Source organism: Thunnus albacares, chromosome 1, assembly GCF_914725855.1.
Source record: "Thunnus albacares chromosome 1, fThuAlb1.1, whole genome shotgun sequence".
NCBI lineage: Eukaryota > Metazoa > Chordata > Actinopteri > Scombriformes > Scombridae > Thunnus > Thunnus albacares.
In genome coordinates, this window is record NC_058106.1 from 623,145 (window position 1) to 642,505 (window position 19,361).

General features: G+C 39.2%; 1 protein-coding gene and 1 long non-coding RNA gene across 9 annotated transcripts in view; both read right to left on the reverse strand.

Moving 5' to 3' along the window:
• The window catches only part of adamts17 (ADAM metallopeptidase with thrombospondin type 1 motif, 17), a 414,984-nt gene that overhangs the window by 153,132 nt on the left and 242,491 nt on the right, over positions 1-19,361 (reverse strand). For all 8 annotated transcript variants that reach the window (XM_044368214.1, XM_044367415.1, XM_044369597.1 and 5 more), the window contains exons 9-10: positions 10,298-10,438; positions 2,396-2,546 (exon numbers count right to left, since the gene is read on the reverse strand). In XM_044368214.1, the coding sequence (XP_044224149.1) occupies positions 2,396-2,546; positions 10,298-10,438 (292 nt within the window). The remainder of the gene's footprint in view (positions 1-2,395; positions 2,547-10,297; positions 10,439-19,361) is intronic.
• On the reverse strand, positions 4,162-6,376 carry LOC122965868. The gene is made up of 4 exons (XR_006398354.1): positions 5,903-6,376; positions 5,694-5,755; positions 5,261-5,409; positions 4,162-5,015 (listed from the first exon to the last, which is right to left on the reverse strand). It is a non-coding gene; the product is annotated as an uncharacterized LOC122965868 (long non-coding RNA).

Genomic DNA, 19,361 nt, shown 5'->3' on the forward strand with positions numbered 1-19,361 from the left:
TTAAGGTTACTGTATCCAGTGGAATTAAAGAAAAATAGTCGAAATGCCTCACAAAGGCACACACTGTAACTAAGCTAATAATTGTGAGGAGTTTCAAAACATCATCAGTGAGCTGAGAGGAACATTGTGAACATGAGGGCACCACTGGGTGCTATAACCAAATCGTTTGATCAATTCTACAATAAATATGACTTATTTACCAGCATTGGATAATGGCCTAACCCAGTATATTTAATAGTCCATCAACCTAATTGTGTTGTTTTTCTTATCAAACTGTGACACACACAGCTATATCCATTATTCACAGGCTCCATCCATCCTAAAAGAACTATCAGCACCTGAAAGAGCACTTTTAATGTTTCTGATCACTTTAACTTGTTACTCTGAAAAGATGACAAATGAGAGGGGATGAAAAGAGAAAGAGATCAAAGAGGAGTAAGATGGTAAATCGATTATCCAGTCAATAGTATGCAGTGTGTTCTTGAGTCACTTTGAAATTCATAAATTATGGGAATTAAAGAAACTATTGAAAAAACTTAAGTGGAGAATAAAGGCAGAGACTTGAGTTAGAATTGCTTAAATTATGTTTGTCTGAAGTAGCATATTGTAAGAAAAAAATGAATAACTTTTATTTTCATTATTACATAACACATCTGCAAAATTATCTTATTTTAATCTTTTTTTCTACTGAGCTGCATTGCTAGGTGTAATCAGTAAAAAGTTCACCCTCACCTTTTACAGTCTGTTTCTGACAGTACCATTTGGTTGGGAGTAATTGCTTTTCATTCTTTCTTATTTGTGTGATTGCTTCCAGCAATCACACATTGTTTTCTCGCTCTTAATTCTTATTCCGTCTTCCGTACGTTTTTTGCCACGTTTCAACTGCTCCATACTTTGTGCTATAAAAACCATTCAACTGTCTGTGCAACTCATTCAGCAGATGTGTGCTTGTATTTTTCTGAAATGTAACATGTTTCAGCGATTTTATATAATTTTTTGAAACATTAAAATTTATAATGACAGTCTATGGGACGAACCGTCCAACTGAGTTGGAACTTTGGTCACTTTGACACTCAACTGCTCGGAAGTCCCTTATTGTACAGACGCCATTCAAACTGTAAAATGTTCACAAACCTTTGAACTTTCAAAGTTATCAGATTGTTTAGTGATATCTTTTGTAGTTTTTCAGCAATTTATGCCCACAGTCAGGGGTTTTGAAGACTTTTTCAGGTCTCACCAGTGTGTCATGTGATCAGGCACAGTGGAGAGCACAGATCATTTTAGACCAGAAATGTTTTTCTAAACTGCTGTCACTCCCACAATTTTAACTCCTCAAGCACATATCTTATCTCAGTAAGTTGCCACAAGCCTCCTCTCTCTCAAAATGTAAGTACATTTCACATAGGACTTATAGTTTTTGAGATCTGAACCTTAATTGATAGAGATCATGTTCTCATTGACTGCAATACAGTCTGCAGGATGTGTGTCTTCTCTCACTGCAGTTTCTTAAACTTACAGATTCTCTCTTCCTTCAAACACTTTTTACACATATCATTCATTCTCATGTTAAACTAGTCTTGCTTTCACTAATGATGTACAAATCTCTGGGCTTCAAGCTCTGGTTTGACACAAGTACATTTTCCTCATCAAAATGGAGATATTTTCCTCTCATTTTTGTGAATGTCTGTTGGCTCAGTGGTTTAGAACACTGCTCTCATGATCAGCAATACCTTAGATGACAAGGGTGTGTGTTTGATACCTGCTCACTGCAGTGCTCCTCATAATATTGCTCTCATGTACAAAGTTGCCTCACATCTTTATCCTGTACCAGAATTCAGTTCCTCTCTAGCTTACCTTAACATTACTACCTAAAATATGGATTGATATGCTTGTTGAATACATCTTTTCCTGTGTTATACAGCATTGCGTGAGTAGTCCAGTGGTTTAAGGTCATGTCATTTCTGAACTCCTTTTAGATCCAAAGGTTGTGAGTTTGAGCCCTGCTTAGGGCAGAACTCAGTAGAGATGAGGGAGTCCAGGTGATGTCCATCTCCTTAATGAGCTGAGCTGAACTGCTTTTTTGTCAATTTCATGCAATTGACAGACTAAACACCAAAATCTGGCCTAGCATTGCTGTGTGACATGTTAGCTCAGTGCATAGCACGTCTGTCTTACAAACATGAGGGTGTAGGTTCAATTCCACCCATTGATGAATTTAATCTTGCTAGATTTTTTAATACTCTTCAGCTTCCAGTTATGCAATCTACATTCACTTTCAGCAATCACACACAATTTCTACAGAAATTACATTTTCTAGTTATTTAATTAATTTCTGAACAAAATTAAACTTTCAATGAAAACTAGCACACACTAGCACAAATGGAGTGCATTTTACCTCCATGTCATTGCAGAAAGTGGCATTTGTTCCAAACAGGATCTGGCACTGTTCGTCCACACTGTAGTGCATGCCTGGCAGCTTGGGAGGCAGGCGGACCTGGTACCGTCTCCTGGGGTCTGTATGCAGCAGACAGGCACTGGCTTTGGACCTGTTTGAAATACACACAAGAGAAAGACTTGCCACATTAAAAAGCAGCATCATCCCTTTAAACACCTTTTTAAGAATTCCAGTGTGGACCAGAGCCGTGACAAATCAAATCACTCACAAACACTCAACTAGCCTAGAAATACTAATGAAAAATAAATTCAGTGTGAGAGGCCATTTAACATAAATAAGTTCTGTGACAGGAGCTCAGGGAAGAACTGTGCTGCTGTCTGTCACAGCATCCTTTCCAAACATCATACATCAACTCATTCACTCTACAGGTCAAAGGATCAGAAATTCATTAGAGTGTTTATCACTTGTGTTTACAATTCCCTTTTCTCCATCTTAACTGCTGTCATCCACATTAAACAGCTTTTCTGGTTAATAGGCTGTGGCTCAGGAGGTAGAGCTGCACTGTAAAAAACTTACTGTGATTTTTACAGTAATTAACTTTAATACAGTAAGTAATTACAGTTATTTACTGTGATTCATTTTACACTAAGTTACTTGTCAATTGCTGCCAGTTAATTACTGTAAATATAAACACGGTAAACTTACTGTAAAATAAATTACAGTAAGTGTACTGTGTTTTTATTTACAGTAGCAATTGTGAAATGAAACAGTAATTTAATGGTACCATATCTACTGTTACAGTAGCTGTACGTAACTGTAAAATAAAATACAGTAATTTTATGCTACTGTGTAATGGATTACAGCACCAGACATTTTGCAGTAAATTAGATTACAGTTATTCATATAATGCTGTAAACTTTCAAACCACATTTAAATTTCAATAAATGAGTACAGAACTAGCTCTTTAAATGACAATTATTTATTGTTAACTGCTGAACAGAAACTACTACATTTTACTTATTATTTTCACTGTGCACAGGGTTTGTGCACCATGTTTACAGAAATCTAATGGCCTTCTTCCATATGGCAGAAATACCCACACTGAATAGTGAACCACTGCAATTAAATCTGTGATGCACAATGCAAATGGTTTTCCCTCAGACTGAACAGCAGAACAAAATATGTTGTTTACCCTCTTTTACCAATTCTCCTTTGAAATATATAAAACTGATCTACTGACCAAACAGCACAAAACATTTTGCATAGACCAATGTTTACTTACCAATACTGCAGTCTGTTTTACATTTCCTGTACATTTGTCGTGTCAAATTGATGGGTTGCAGTTGGAGAAACACAAGGTCAAAAAACTACTCTTTGTTGTGTAAAAATCAGAAGTCAGAGGTCCAAGCAGCAAAGTGTTCTTTAATGCCAGCAAAAAAGGAGAGCAAACAGTGTACACAAGATGCAACAGGTTGCTCTGAGGTTTCTGTAGTTTTTTATACCCTTGGGTCTGCATAGGTCACATCTATTGTCCATCCTCTTTATCATAGCCAATTACACCATTATAATTTATCCTTGTCACTCGTGTCACCAAAACTCTCCAAGATAGGTTTTGAGCTGAACTGGATATGCCAATGCATATCCAGTTTTCTCCAATCATGTTCTTTTTCTTATAACTGTTGAGGATCATTTTACACCATTATTGCCAAATCGTCTCCCGGCCTTATTATTTTTTATAAGTTATTCTTGCCATTTTACACCCTTATTTCTTGATCGTCTCCAAAGAGTATTTTTTAAAAAAGGTGAAGACTTTAATACAAACACACTCAAATTTATCCAGTGTATGAATTATGATTCTTTTATCACACTTCTGTGCCCGTATATTGATTATATGTGATTTGTGAGATTACATATATATCATAATGATAGTATGACAGTGAATGACAGTATGACAGTAAATAAGAATATAGTAAATAAGAACGTAAAATAAATAAATGTTTTCTTTTCAGTGTTTGCCGTAAAAGAAGCAGGGACCATATGCAGCTTTCTGTCCTCTAAATATCATTCTGTAACAAAGTTTTCAAATGTATATATTACAAACATTAGCAAATATTACAATGACAACATTAAAAATACAAAATGTAAAAAGCTTGTTTAAATCTGTAACCACAGTTTAATAAATCATCACGAAAAAATGATACAGATGTCATTTAATAAGCCCACTGCAAGTTAAACAAAAAACAAAAAACAAAATCAAATAACTGAACTTGATGTATATATATATATATATATATATATATATATATATATATATATATACACATATATATATATGTAAAATACAGACACTGACAATAGACACTGTTATTTCCTTGAAACAAAAGACTCTTAGGTAATCTAAACATGGATATTCAACTGTGGGAGATGTCAAGTCACCAGGTACTCAGGTGTCTATAGAGTCTTTAAAATTGTGATTGTGAATGCGTACTTGTCTTTAAAGGGTCCAACAGCCCACCTCAGTTCACTTTGCATCACAAGTCCACTGGGCCAAAAGGCTTTGGATGCAGGTCAGGAGCCTCCACTGCTGCTTCGTGTTCTTCAGCAAACTGGATGGCAGCTACTGTAGATGACAAAAAACAGAAATGTTTTACCATTACTGTCAGTGTAAGAGCCAACCTATGATCAAAACACATGTTTTTAAGACTCAAAGTAAGCCTTTGTAGAATAGGCTGCACCTGACAAGATTTTAATTACCTATTGTAACAAACATTTAAATACAATAAATCTTAACAATCACAGGGAAAATGCAAGTAAAATGAATCTAAAAGAAATAGGATGTGATGTAAAAATGTTGATGAGCAATACCTTTTGAACTCCAGTGATGTCATTGTTTCCTCCTGATATTCAACTGTGAACCTATAGCAAGATGTGAAGATGGCAGCCAAGGTGGTGGTGAAGTCAGGTCTCCATCAGCAGCATCCCTTTGGTCATACCCAGGATCTCAGGTTCAGGTTCTCCAGATGAAAAATGATCAAACACTGAATTAACAACAATTCTATCACCTTAAAGTACTGTTTTCTCTGTGAAAACTAAGAAATCTACACAACAGAGACAATACTGTTTTTGAGTTAGTACATGAGAACAGATCTAAGCAGATGACTGCTGACATGCTCGTGGTTAAGCCAAAATAAATATAAAATATAAATATAAAATATCTAAAAACAGGCACATAGTAAATCGAACACAACTGCCACAAGCCCTGACTAACTTGGCTTTGTCTGTGGATTTTAAATCTTACCTTGCACAGTGAGACCTGGGATGATGGGAGAGACTGGATTCATCAGAAGGAGTGCTCGTCAGCTATGAGGGGTAGAAATAAGATGAAGAAAGGCATCAGGATTAAGAGCTGTGCATGACTTTGGAAAACATTATTTTTACTGAGTGATTACTTTTTAAGTAATAGTCCTATACATATATACACACACACAAACATACATAAATACATACACATCTTGGAACACAGTAATTTCACGCAGTTTGGTAGTAGACGGCAGACCAGACTATTTTGCCATCTCTATCAGACCTAAGGTTAGAATAATTAACTATGAAGTTACAGGGATGAAAAAACAGGATGATGTTTTCACAGTTGAACTAGTATAACTATGTTGAGTTAGCCAGGGGGTGACATAGGCTAAACACATGTTACAGTGCTCTTGCATGTGCTATGAAGGCAGAATATATAAAGCTAACATCTGTAACATTAAAGCGTGTTGACAAGTTAGATTTGTAACATGAAGCTGTTTCAGTTTAACACAATGCAGTCAGGTTAACTATGGATTTCTGTTAGCTAAAAGACCACTAGCTAAAGAATAACGTTAGCACAAAACACTTCTGAGCAACCAGAGATCGTTGTGAATAACTTAACTACAAAAACTAGCTTGGTCTAATGTCTGGTGTTAGTCAGGACCGCGTGTTTTAATGTTGGAAGACACTTACTGATCAGCTGCTGATGTTGGTGCCTTCTCCTTTTGCTCCTGCTGCTCTGGACAGACGGCTAACGTTAACTTTACTCCTCACCACACTGCAAGAACTGCACTGTCCACACTGCAAAAAATATCTGTTGAACAGATGTCTTTGTGGTCTCCCGTATCTTCCAGTGCTTATTTATGAATGTTCCGAGTTTGTTGCGTCCTTTATTTCAGAGTACTCTGCAGTTAAATGTTAGCTGGTGAAGTTAGCAAGCTGTAGGAGGTCAGAAAGTCCACATTATCCATCTATGATATCGTCTGACAACTTTACGCTGAGCAAAAACAGACAAGAACATGAGTGCTCTTTAAAGTAAAAAAGATAATGTAGTAATCCATTAATCAAGACTTGTAGTTGAGTGGTCAGAAACTAGAAAAGTGCTATACAAGGACAGTCTATTTACCATTCCATTTACCACACCCTTACTTTCTGCCTAGCTACATAAAATAAACACTACTCTCTGCACTGGCACTGATAATTAGTGAGGTGTAGAATCATCCAGTAAGAGGAATTTGGCTGCTAGAAGTTATGAACTCTTTTCAGACAAGAAAGACTTATGTTAAAGTCACAATGGAAATCTTACTAGGCCTGACCAATTACATCTGTGCAATACTTCCAACACAGCAAACATTTGAATTGAATGTTGTCACATTAATGTAAAGGCTCAGTAGCACAGCATTTAAAAAAGATAATGGATTAAATGCATATTCCTACAATTAGTGTATACATGTCTCATTTTACTATCATCTCTAATGCACAAAGAAAATAAGATCAGTTTAATAAACCAGAAAACAGGAATGAGCCAATTTTAAATTGCCTTGCATTTATTTTACTACACATACACACTTACACAAAGATGTGCAGAATTTTGGAATTAAGTGACTTGTTAAAAGACATAACATGTGCAGCCAGGGATGACACTTCAAACTTTACAATTAATAGCTGACCTGCTCTCATACCTGAACGAAAGATACCATATATTAGATTCTTACTTAACAGTTCATAAAAAGAGGGAAATAACCTATTTCACTCCCTAAATCATCAATTTTCTTCTTCTTCATCTTCCATGCAGTGTACATGGATGAGCAAGTGACTGAGCATCTCTGATAAAACAAACAGATTATGGACAACTGAATTTACTGGAGACTCAGTCTGTTTCATTACTGCAGAGTGACATAGACACTGTGTGTGTGTGTGTGTGTGTGTGTGTGTGTGTGTGTGTGAACTGTGCCTGTCTGATATTAACAGCAAACAGTGCCTTTTAGACGAGAGCAACACCGTGGTAAATGTCCACAACAAAGATGGCAACAACTATAGCTTCAGAATACTTAGAAGACAAATAAATTAAAACTGTCTTAAATAAATGTCTTGATTTGTTTGTTGACTAAAATCAGACTAAAACTAACAATAATCAAATAACTAATATTTGACTAAAATGATTGAAAAAAACAAAAACAATTCCCTGTTCAATAACAGAGGTTTGAAGAAGTAAAGACTGTAAAAATATAGACATAGCCACTGTGATGTCACCCATTGGTTTCTGAAAAGTGGTTTTGAAGCTCAAAGTGGATGGCTCCGGCTGTCACCATCTTGCCACTGCCTGACTCCGCCTAACTCCCGGCAAAATGGGCAAAGAGGTGGAGCTGAGGTGGGCTGAATGAAGCCTGGTTGCTGAAACAAACCACTTAGCGGCTAGCGACCTGTCACTCAAAGTAGCCACTTAAGAAAATTTAAAGGGGTGAGTTATATAAAATTCACCCCCTATACAGATGTCATCAAAGCAGAAATTGGCTATAGAGACCAAAACCGTTTTTTGCACCAGGCTGTAAACATGTTTATTTCTGCTGTGAAGTTGGGCTTTTTAACTCACTTAGGAGCCAGCCTAAAATGGCCATTCAAGGGACTGCAGTTTTTGGCAATTTCACATTGGCTTCATTTTTCAGGCCCAGAGGTTGCTCTTGGTAAAAAACAAACAGCCGCGGAGGAGGTAGTGATAATGTAGGCTGTCAGCATCATTTTAAATTGGGTGATGCATGGTATTGGTGTTTGGTTTTGTAAGAGAAAAGCTGTTCTTTGGAATTACTTTTTTGTCAGAAAAAATGTGTTTCCAGTTTAAATCAATCAATCAATTTTTATTTATATAGTGCCAAATCACAACAAAAGTCATCTCAGGGCACAGTTTCTGTGTTTGTGGGTTTAGTATCAGTAAGTTGGATGTGTGGCTACACACTGACATTTCTCGTCCTCTCATACTGTTTCACAGCCCATTTTCCAAATCTACTCAACATGTTAGTAAACATGCCTTTGCATCAATGCTATTCAGCTGAGTTGCTAAACTCAGAAAGTGGATGGGTGTTTATTCACAACAAAGTTACTAAATGAGTAAAGGACACATTCGGGCTGTAATCATTCAAGTTACTATCTGAGAGTCTGAAGGGACACATTCATAAATGTAAAATAGGTTTTTAGCATTTATCCTGATTTCACATTCTCACAGTTGGAAATCAACCTTCATGGTGCTCTTTAGCTGTTTGTCAGATTCTGAGCATGTGAGGCTCCACCCATATCTGCCTGTCAGGCTCTCAGCTTTTTTCTATTTCAGTCCTCAGTCAGTCAGATGTATGGCCACTGGCCATTAGGGGTGTAACTCAAATTTGAAAGCAATATTTCTTGAGTGTAAATGTCAATGCTGATGTATCACACTAATGGTGCTAGACAAAAGGTTGGAGGGTCACCAAAACAGAAACTTTTGTGGCAAACTCTCCAGAAGTTGTCACCGGTTGGAAAGATGGACAAAAACGTACAAAGTTTAAATCAGTCAGCCTCTGCCTCTTACAGTGATATTGTTTGGCTCTCCAGTAGAACCCTGAAATTGTTTTTCTAAGGTGTGTCTGTGTGTGTGTGTGTGTGTTTGCACATGCACGTGTGTGTGGTTGTGCATGTGTGTGTGCAGTCATATTCGCTATTCCATGCTATTCCAGAATTCAATCAGATGCTGGAGTGGCCCTTGGCAGAGCAGAGCAGGACTGAGTTAGATTTTCCATTCTTTTACCGTTATGCTATAGTTAAAAAGGCCACCATGGAATCCCAGTGGTGCAGCATATACAGGCCCCACAGAGGTCCCTGACAACACAAAGACTCAGCACACATGGCAGCCCAGTGGGGTGTATGTACTGTATGTGTGTGTGTGTATACTGCATGTGTGTATAAGTAGCAAAGAGAGAGAGAGGAAGGCTGCAAAACCGCCATGCATATGACAGTCCTAAAATTAACATTTTAATTTGATCTCTTCTTAATTAATCTTATTAATCTTTCTCGGCACCAATTCTGCAGTCACCTTACATCCATCCATTGGTTTGTTATTTTTATACAAACTGAATTGGAAATGGCTAAATAAGCCTCTTAATGAAATGAGATACTAATATGCCATAGTGGACATATTTCCTTATTCTCAGCTGATGGAATTTGTCCTGTGTCAGCAGCTGGAGGTAAATATTAGTTTATCTGGAGGCTGATGGATCTCACTGGTGACTGAAACTTTAATGATAAACCTCTGTTAAACTGTGATGAGGTAGCTGCTGCTGAGGGACAATCTATGCAGCTCTTTATTATTTATTAGCGCTACCTTTTTCGTAACTGTGAAACTAGAGGCCCGAGTGTGCAAATGAAAGGTTAAAATTCAAATATCTGAACACATGATTTGACGTCATGCAGGATGCACATCTGGATACAAATTCAAGAATGTCCACACAACACTGCCCACAACTGGGAGGGAAAGCAGAGGCCAACAGCGAAACCACAGTTCATTACAGCACAGGGGTAAAATAAAAGTCTTCATGATAAATATCAACAGTAGCCTGCATCTAGCTCTCTCACCTGAGGAAGTTCCCCAGGTCATCGCGGCTGCAGGGAGACCAGGACAGGTCGCTGGGGTTTCTTCCTTTGACCCATTCACCAGACATGATGTGGGAGTGCCCAGTGCAGGTGGCATGGTCATCATCATGGCTCATTCCCATGCTGAGGGCAAGACATGGATACATAAACACTTTGTGCCAGAGAGCAAAAGAGCTGGTTCTTAAACAAGCCAGTTATCTGTAACATGCTAAAACATAGTGCAACAGTAGCACAAAAATATAATTAATTTGTGTTTGAGTATGTTGAAAATGGGAGAATGGTGCATCTATCATTCCCACTCCGCACCCCAAAGGCCTGTTCTTGCACTATGTAACTTGGTTTGAGCGGGTACGATCACCCGCAAAAAACAGTATTTACCTAGATCTAACTCCATTTCCTGCTGCTGCTGCTTCATATTAAAAGCTTTCTGCTGACAAACTAGGCAAGGCTTTTATTGTGAAGAACTTAAAAGAAATTGAATGTGTTTATAACCAAGTTAGCAGAGCTTCGTTTGCGGTGCTAGTCTTCAATAAAACGAGTTGACGCAACAAGATTTGGAGATATTTGGAAATATTTGGAGCTCTTTGTTCAGTGGATCAGTTACCGTAATGGTTAGTTTACCTTGCAGTGAGGGTACCGCACTATTGTAACTTACCCCTGAATTCCACCGGACGCGTGTGCACTGCGTTCCGGCTCCGACGCGGCTGCTGCAGCTGATCGCGGCCACTCTAGTCAATGTATCCGATTTCAACAGGCGCGCCGCGGCACGTTTCAGAAGCGTCCCAGGAGCGGCTCTCCACTCCGCTCCGCTAAAGATAGGTGCCTCGTCTATTTTTTACGGAAGCCGCGTCAAGCAGCACAGAGCAGATCAATCTTTGCAGGAACTCAGACACAGAAACAGCATTGAGCATCCGGCCAATTTTCAAAATAAAACACCCCGTGCAGACTCCTGGTCGTATATCAACAATAAACGCAATTAAAACAGATGAATAAAGAAACCATTTAACTACGTAGCCTACTTAACCATAGCAAGGAAAATGACCAAATCAACGAAAGCTGAGCAAGTTAACAAAATTGGGCAGTTTAGTTGCCCTGCTACTGCAGTAATTATGGTAGCCTTAAGGAACTTTATCAGCTTTGACTAGGCTGCCGTAATTACTGTAGTAGGAGTGCAACTGACTTTAAACAGTGGAAGGCTTCCCCACAGTGAAGACGCCCCATCTCTGACACACTCTCGGTGGAATAGGGTGCTGTGCAGAGGCAAAACCGCGTTGGAGCTGGAACGCGGCACACACGCGCCCGGTGGAATCCTGGGGCGCGTGGATTCCACCCTCAGCACTTACTGTTGTGACCAGGGTCTGGCAGATTAAAGTATCAATGGCCAGAATGTCCAATGGGAAACATGCTGATTGCCAAATAAATAAATTCATTAATAGTATATGAAATAGCCTAATATTGTGTGACCTATAAGATATGTTGACAAGACAACTTCAATATAAACTTATATTATGCAAAGGTTTGGTTTTGCCTCTGCTGTTAAGACACTGAGAGAGTCACTAAGTGTTTGGTCATGTGACTAAGAGTGGCATGAGATTCAAAAGCTGGTGCACACTCCAGCAACAGCCCTGTGCTTTGGCTCAACAGCAGTTAACGTAACTCCAAAAAGTCTTACTGTTTTCTCTCAGATAACATTACTTCCAGCACTAGCACAGTGAAACACACGGGCAAGCCCGGTGCGCCACAGTTAAATAACTGAGTAATTAAGTAATTGATCAGTAGGAGGTTTAATTTTCCCCAGCCCCAATGAGAGGCAGGCTCAGGGAGAACGCAGCAGGTGAAGGTGGTGGCAGAGCTGCAGCTTCAGTTTTGTTCTGATTAAAACTTAAAAAATTTAAGGCCAATTTAATCTTTGATGTCTTTGAGACAGTCCAACAGTGATTCTTAATAGTTTGTTTCATTCCATTTCAAAGGAAAATAAATCTGCGTGTCATCTGCATGGAATGAGATGCCATATTTTCTTAAAATGGACAATAGGGGGGAGCAAGTAGAGTGAAAATAGGATTGGGCTGAGAATAGAACCCTGAGGGACTCCACAAGGGAGAGGCGCTGAGGATACAGAGTCACCTAAGCTGACAGAGAAACTTCTGTCAGATAAATACAACCTGAAACACTCCAGAGCAGTACCTTTAATACCAACACAGTGCTCTGGGCGAGGGATGAGGATACTGTGATCTACTGTATCAAATGGATGTAGCCTATTGTTGTAGCCTATATGCTCAGTTTGCAAAGTTTGTGAAGAGTTCATTCTGCTGACTAAAATACATTTATTGGATCATAGCGTTTGTGTTTTTATGTTTTATTCTGTTTACATATAGGCTATTATATGGCTACGGTAGTAACTTATGGGAGGCTTCGCGTTGAACAGGAAGGAGTTTTATTTCCTGGCAAAGGAAGTGTGCAGCTGGGTTACAACATTTACATTGCTCAGCACTAATTGGTTTCTTCGTCTATGTGCCTAACTCTCAACTGGCCACTACCTCAATATCACAGTGCCACCTAGTGGACTAGCGGGCCAGCATTCAATAATCTCAATTTTACATTTACAACACTATTTAAATACATATGTCCATAAGTTGTTCTGTACAGCCAGAATTCTGGAATATTAACAGCTATACTGGCCATCAAAAAAAGTCTAGTGTAAACTCTGGTTGTGACAGACCTCTCTGTGCATCCAGCTCATCTTATTTCTGTGATGTCAATATCTTAACCTACAGCAGCTGTGTGCTAATATGTAGTTGCTAACAGCTAGCATTAGACTGATTTACGTTATAATCCACATCATCTTCAGACAACACGAAAATTCAATAGCTGCTGGTATATGTCTTAGTTCTGTTGATAACAATATAGTTACATATTGGCGAGACAATAGCAGCACCGCACTGGCTGGAAGTCGGGGCCAGAGTCAACTTTTGGAGAAATGAACTTGACGTCACTGCCGCTGAAGGCTGCGGTGGCCAATCACAGCCAGAGATCAGAATGGTCAGAGCTGTAAACTCTGCCAGGAGAGAGTACAAAGACGTTACTAGGAGGACAGGAGGATATTTCTCTTTGTTTGATAACGTCAAAAGTAAAGTTAGACTTTTCTGTCAGCTTCTCGACTCATTTTAAAAAAGATGAGGAAAGGACAGAGAGAGCTGAGTGCACCAGCAAGAGAGTGAGAGAGAGCAGCTGTGGTCGAGCAAGCTGGAGAATGAATGAAGAGAGGGGGCGCTGGTAGCGAGAAAGCCATTGAATCAGATCACTAAAACGTTATTTTCTGATTGTTTCACAGCGGTTACGTTCTAGAACACAGATAAACATGTCCACACCCCCACACACTTCCACTCAACCCTTCAGCGGTGAGCCGCAATGCCTGATCTGGTCTGAATATGGCCTTAAGGCTGACAGCAATCAAGAAACAGTAAAATAAGGCTGATATCTGAAAGTACAAACAGGCAAGTACAAACATCTAGTAGTATCCTGTAATTATCACTTGTGGAAGCTGAGGATGCTGTTGCTGCTGCTCAGCAGATGTTACATAGACTTTAACTTGAATATTTTGCATGCGTAAAATTTACACAGTGAGCATATTGATGAACACATCTGACAGTAATATAGGACAGCAGTGAAATTCATTTTTTTTCACTACATCAAATGAAGATAATTATACTTCAAAGGGTAATACACACTCAATTTTTGCTAGCTCCCTCCCTCCCAGCATATTTAAAAAATGCAACAGAGAACTGGAGAAGAAGGCACTCACTGCAGCCAACGGAAACATCTGCTGGACATGCAGCACTACCCACCATACCATTTTAGTGTTCCAGGTCATGTTTTGTGATTAGGACAAGAAGTCCTCCAAATTAAACAACCAAATACATTGTGGTTAAGGTCTGGTTAGGTTTAGGCACAAAAACTACTTGTGAGTCAAATTTAGAGATGCAACAGTTAGTTGATTAATTGATTAGTAGTCAACAGGGGCGTCACTAGAGATTTATGTTTGGGGGGGCTAAGCCTTTACCAGTGGGGGTTGGAAGGAGCTTTTTTTTTTAAATAGCCCCAAAATGTCTGTTTGTCATGATTTTTTAGAGTAGCAATAGGTATAAAATCAACACAACAGATTTGTCTCTTCTCTTTGTAATAGGCACAGATCTAATATGACTTTACAACAGGCACAGATCAAGCAAAGGTATTGAAGTCAAGGAATGCTATCTACTCTCTCTTAGATAAGTTGCAGGTCCTAAGTATGTTATTCATACACAGACTGATGTTTGAAATGTGAACCTCTAAAACTAAAAATGTCATAAAATCATTTAGGCTAGTTTATGCCTAGTATGAATAATAGGCCTATGTCATAAGTTCAGTATTGATTTTAACTGAAAGTTTAAACAACTCCCACTCACTTTCTTCTTGATCACTAACCTCCATCAGACCTGCTCCTTCAGCCCTGTCAGTCTCCTCATCTTCCTCCTCTCCCTCTCCTCGCCTGTTTTCAGTAACATGTTATTTTATTAAACTCAGATTGACAAGAACACAAGGCTTAATGATTGATCAGCCAGTTTAAATTTGTATTTGTCTGAACTGGCAAAATCTTCTCACCTGACTGGCCTTCGGTGGAGCAGCCGCCTTTTTTATATATATATTGCGTTATGATCAACACAATGTGACCTTTTCACTGACATTAACTGATTATAAACAACAGTCTATGCCTACTGACATGATTGTTATGAAACCAAATACTTAAGATGCATATATATGCAAAGTATGTAAAGAGCTGTCAATAACATTATTTCTATCTCTGTTGCTCTTCACACTTTGGCTGGCTGGCTCGTCAGCTAGTTGGTACAGTGGAAACCGCTTATAGTGATCATGTCCATCTGGGTCAAATTAATCACTGTAAGCTGATGATTATTATAACTGATTTTTTTTTCTTTTTCTTTATTTCTCATGCAGATTACCATCTGATTGACATTTGTATATTTATTATATGAATAAAAAAATAATGAAATCGAAGCTTCGCTATTAACTGTAGCTGTTTCAAAATACAGTACAGCTGTTTCAAACGCTTGTTTCCCTGCTGACGCCTTCCTGACTCATTTTCAGATGAGAGAGAGAGAGAGAGAGAGTAGCAGTAGTCAAGTGAGCTATAGAGTGGATGAGTGTGAGAGCGAGCAGTGGTAGTGTGAAAGCCAGTGAATGAGAGGAAGAAAACATTATATTCTGATTGTTTCACAGTGGTTACAAATAAACACCCACACCCTGCACCTCCACACCCCTGATAATGGTGCCACAGCCGCTAATTACAATATCATATGTGTATCATGGGAGTAAGGTAAAAAATGAAAATAGAGTTACCGTAATTTCATTTATTTCCTCCACGTTTTCATGTATGAAAAGACCCAAAATGAACATTGTAAGCAGACTATTGATTACTATAAGTGAATTATTTAAACAGTAATTGTATAGGAATGATTCTGTCCTGAGCTTTTTGATCCATATAAGCGGTTAATCACTGTAACTGTTTCCACCGTATAATGTTAGTGTTATATGGCCTATCCTCTTGTCTTTTCCTCACTTAAACCTTGAGTCAGCGAACGTTAAGCAAGTAACAAATGAGTAACAACTTGATAACTCGCTACATAGACCATCATTTGCCACAAATTCATATTGGAGCTTGCTACTTACTACTTCACTCTGTATATGATGTTTATCTTGAAATAGTCTTCGCCAACATCTTGTCACAACTTCAGTTGTTTCTGACTACTGTTACAGTCTACTGTGGGCTCTGAGTAGGCAGCACGGCCAATGGAAACTTGAGAGATTGGAACATTTAATTGGCATTAAAGAAACTGCATTAAGCTGGTTTAAGTCCTATTTATCAGACCGATTTCAGTTTGTACATGTTAATGATGAATCCTCCATGAAGGCAAAAGTTAGACACGGAGTTCCACAAGGTTCTGTACTTGGACCAATATTATTCACCTTGTATATGCTTCCTTTAGGTAATATTATTTGGAAACACTCCATCAATATTCACTGCGATGCAGATACCTAAATATATGTATCAATGAAGCCAGATGAGACCAAACAATTACCTAAACTCCAAGCATGCCTTAAGGACATAAAGACCTGGATGACCTGCAATTTTCTGCTACTAAACTCAGATAAAACTGAAGTTACTGTGTTTGGCCCTACACCTTAGAAACACATTATCTAGTGATATAGCTACTGTCGCGGGTTCGCTTTCAAGGAGGTACCAATGATGGCTCAGACGACGAGAAAACTTCAGTGTGGTGATTTTTCATTCACACCAAGTTTCCAAACAAGAGTGGCAAAAATATTTACAGTGCAGAGGTGGAAAAAAACCAATAACAAAAAAAAGTATTTACAAGACAGGTGTCACACTGGCAGCTCGTCACCCACATTGCTACTCGGCCAAGAACCAAAAACCCAACATCCCTAAATGAGCAGAGCTCCCCTTATATACTCTTAGCCTCTCCCCCGGGCAAACCAATTAACAAATTATAGCGTCCTACGGTCAAGTTTAGCAACACAACAAACATAAATTCAGAAATCAATGATACACTTCGCATAAAGGAAAAATGGCACTAATCGCCCTCCATACAGCTATGGCCAAATACCCCCAAACCAGAATAAATCATAAAATATCAGTCCATTCAATGTTAATGGTATGGTCCACGGTCACATGACCCTCTTAAGCGTGCCACCAAGCGCTATTCATGGTGTGTCCAGGAAGTGCCTCAGTTTGGCCCATGCCCAGAGGCAACCAGAGGCAGCAGCAGCAGGTAAGTGTGTATGTGTGTGTGTTGCGTCAGCGCCGAGTCTGCACCCTCGAACGCCTAGCGTGAAGAAAAGAGTTCTGACATAGGGGAAAAGTTTGTGGAAGTGCAGGACTGCGGGACACAAGTGCGGGCCTGCAAGAAACAGTTTTAACCGGAGCATGGCTCCGCAGGAACAGTGGGTGCGCTGTGCGCTCCCGGCACCGGCGCTCTGTCTCTGGCCAAGAGAGAGAGAAACGCATGCCAGTTAGGGCATGACGGAGCGTTCACCGGCGCCCCGTCACAGCTACTCTGGATGGCATTACCCTGGCCTCCAGCTCCACCGTAAGGAATCTGGGAGTTATCTTTGATCAGGATATGTCCTTTAACTCTCACATAAAACAAATTTCAAGGACTGACTTTTTTCACTTACATAATATTGCAAAAATCAGGAACATCCTGTCCCAAAAAGATTCAGAAAAACTAGTCCACGCATTTGTTACTTCTAGGCTGGATTATTGCAATTCCTTATTATCAGGCTGCTCTAACAAGTCTCTAAAGACTCTCCAGCTGGTCCAGAATGCAGCTGCACGTGTACTGACTAAAACTAGAAAAAGAGATCACATTTCTCCCATTTTAGCTTCGCTACATTGGTTTCCTGTAAAATCCAGAATTGAATTTAAAATCCTTCTCCTAACTTACAAAGCTCTTAATGGTCAGGCACCATCATAACTCATAAAGAGCTCATAGTACCGTATTATCCCACTAGAACACTGTGCTCCCAGAATGCAGCTTACTGGTGGTTCCTACAGTCTTTAAAAGTAGAATGGGAAGCAGAGCGTTCAGCTATCAGGCTCCTCTCCTGTGGAACCATCTTCAGGTTTAGTCCGGGGGGCAGACACCCTCTCTATGTTTAAGAGTGGGCTTACACCTTTCCTCTTTAATAAAGCTTATAGTTAGGGCCGACCAAGCTCGCCTTGGACCAGCCCTTAGTATGCTGCTATAGGCCTAGACTGCCGGGCGACTTCCCATGATGCACTGAGCTCCTCTCTCCTCCTCCTCCTCCTCTCCATCTGTGTGTATTCATATACCATTACTGCATATTACTAGCTTGACTTCTTCCCTGGAATTCTTTGTGCTTTCTCATCCGCAGGAAGCCAGGCTCTTGCCCGTGGCCTTGGGATGTCCTTCTTCAGCTGTTGCTGCTGTTTGTTGTTGCTAGTCATGTATCTATTGTTGTTGTTGTTGTTATTGCTGTTGTTGTTCTGCTTCTCTGTGTCTCCCCCTTCTCTTTCTTTCTCTCTCAAACCAACCACTCAAAGCAGATGGCCGCCCACCTAGAGCCTAGTTCTGCTTGAGGTTTCTTCCTGTTAAAGGGGAGTTTTTCCTTACTGATGTCACCAAGTGCTGCTCATGGGGGAATTGTTGGGTCTTGTTGTAAATTAAAGAGTATGGTCTTGACCTACTCTATGTGAAATGTGCCCTGAGATGACTTTTGTTGTGATTTGGCACCATATAAATAAAACTGAATTGAATTGAACAATTAAATTAATTGCCAATTATTCTTATAATCAATTAATCATTCTGAGTCATTTTTAAGAAAAACTGTTCAAATTGGTTCCAGCTTCTTAAATGTGAATATTTTCTGGTTTCTTCTCTCTATGACAGTAAACAAGAGAAACAAGGGAAACTGATCAACATTTTTCATCATTTTCTAACATTTTATAGACCAAACAACTAATCAATTAATCAATAATGAAAATAATTGTTAGTTGCAGCCCTAGTTAAAGATATTACTTCTTTAAAGTCAGGCGCCCTTCATCATCATGGCCACAATAATAACCATGGGGTGAAGGATAGGGGACGATCGTAGTTAGGGTTTTTACAAATTGTCCCAACTCATGCTTGAAAAATGGGACTCGTGGTTGGAAACAGGAAATGAACAGCAGTGTCCTGTGGCAAAATCCACTGTTGGGTTATAGACTCCATCCACCCAACCCACCATCTCCAACTGAGGAAAATTGTCAACTTTTATATACGTCATCTGCACCACAGCTCCGGGTCATAATGGACACAAATCAGCTAATTTTGAGCAGAAAATGAAGTTTTTACACACAATATATGTATTATTGGAAAAAAACCCATTATATATATTATACCATACAGTAACTCCCAGGACCACAACGTGATGTTGTGATGCTTTACTTACATGAGCAGTGTGAAACTGA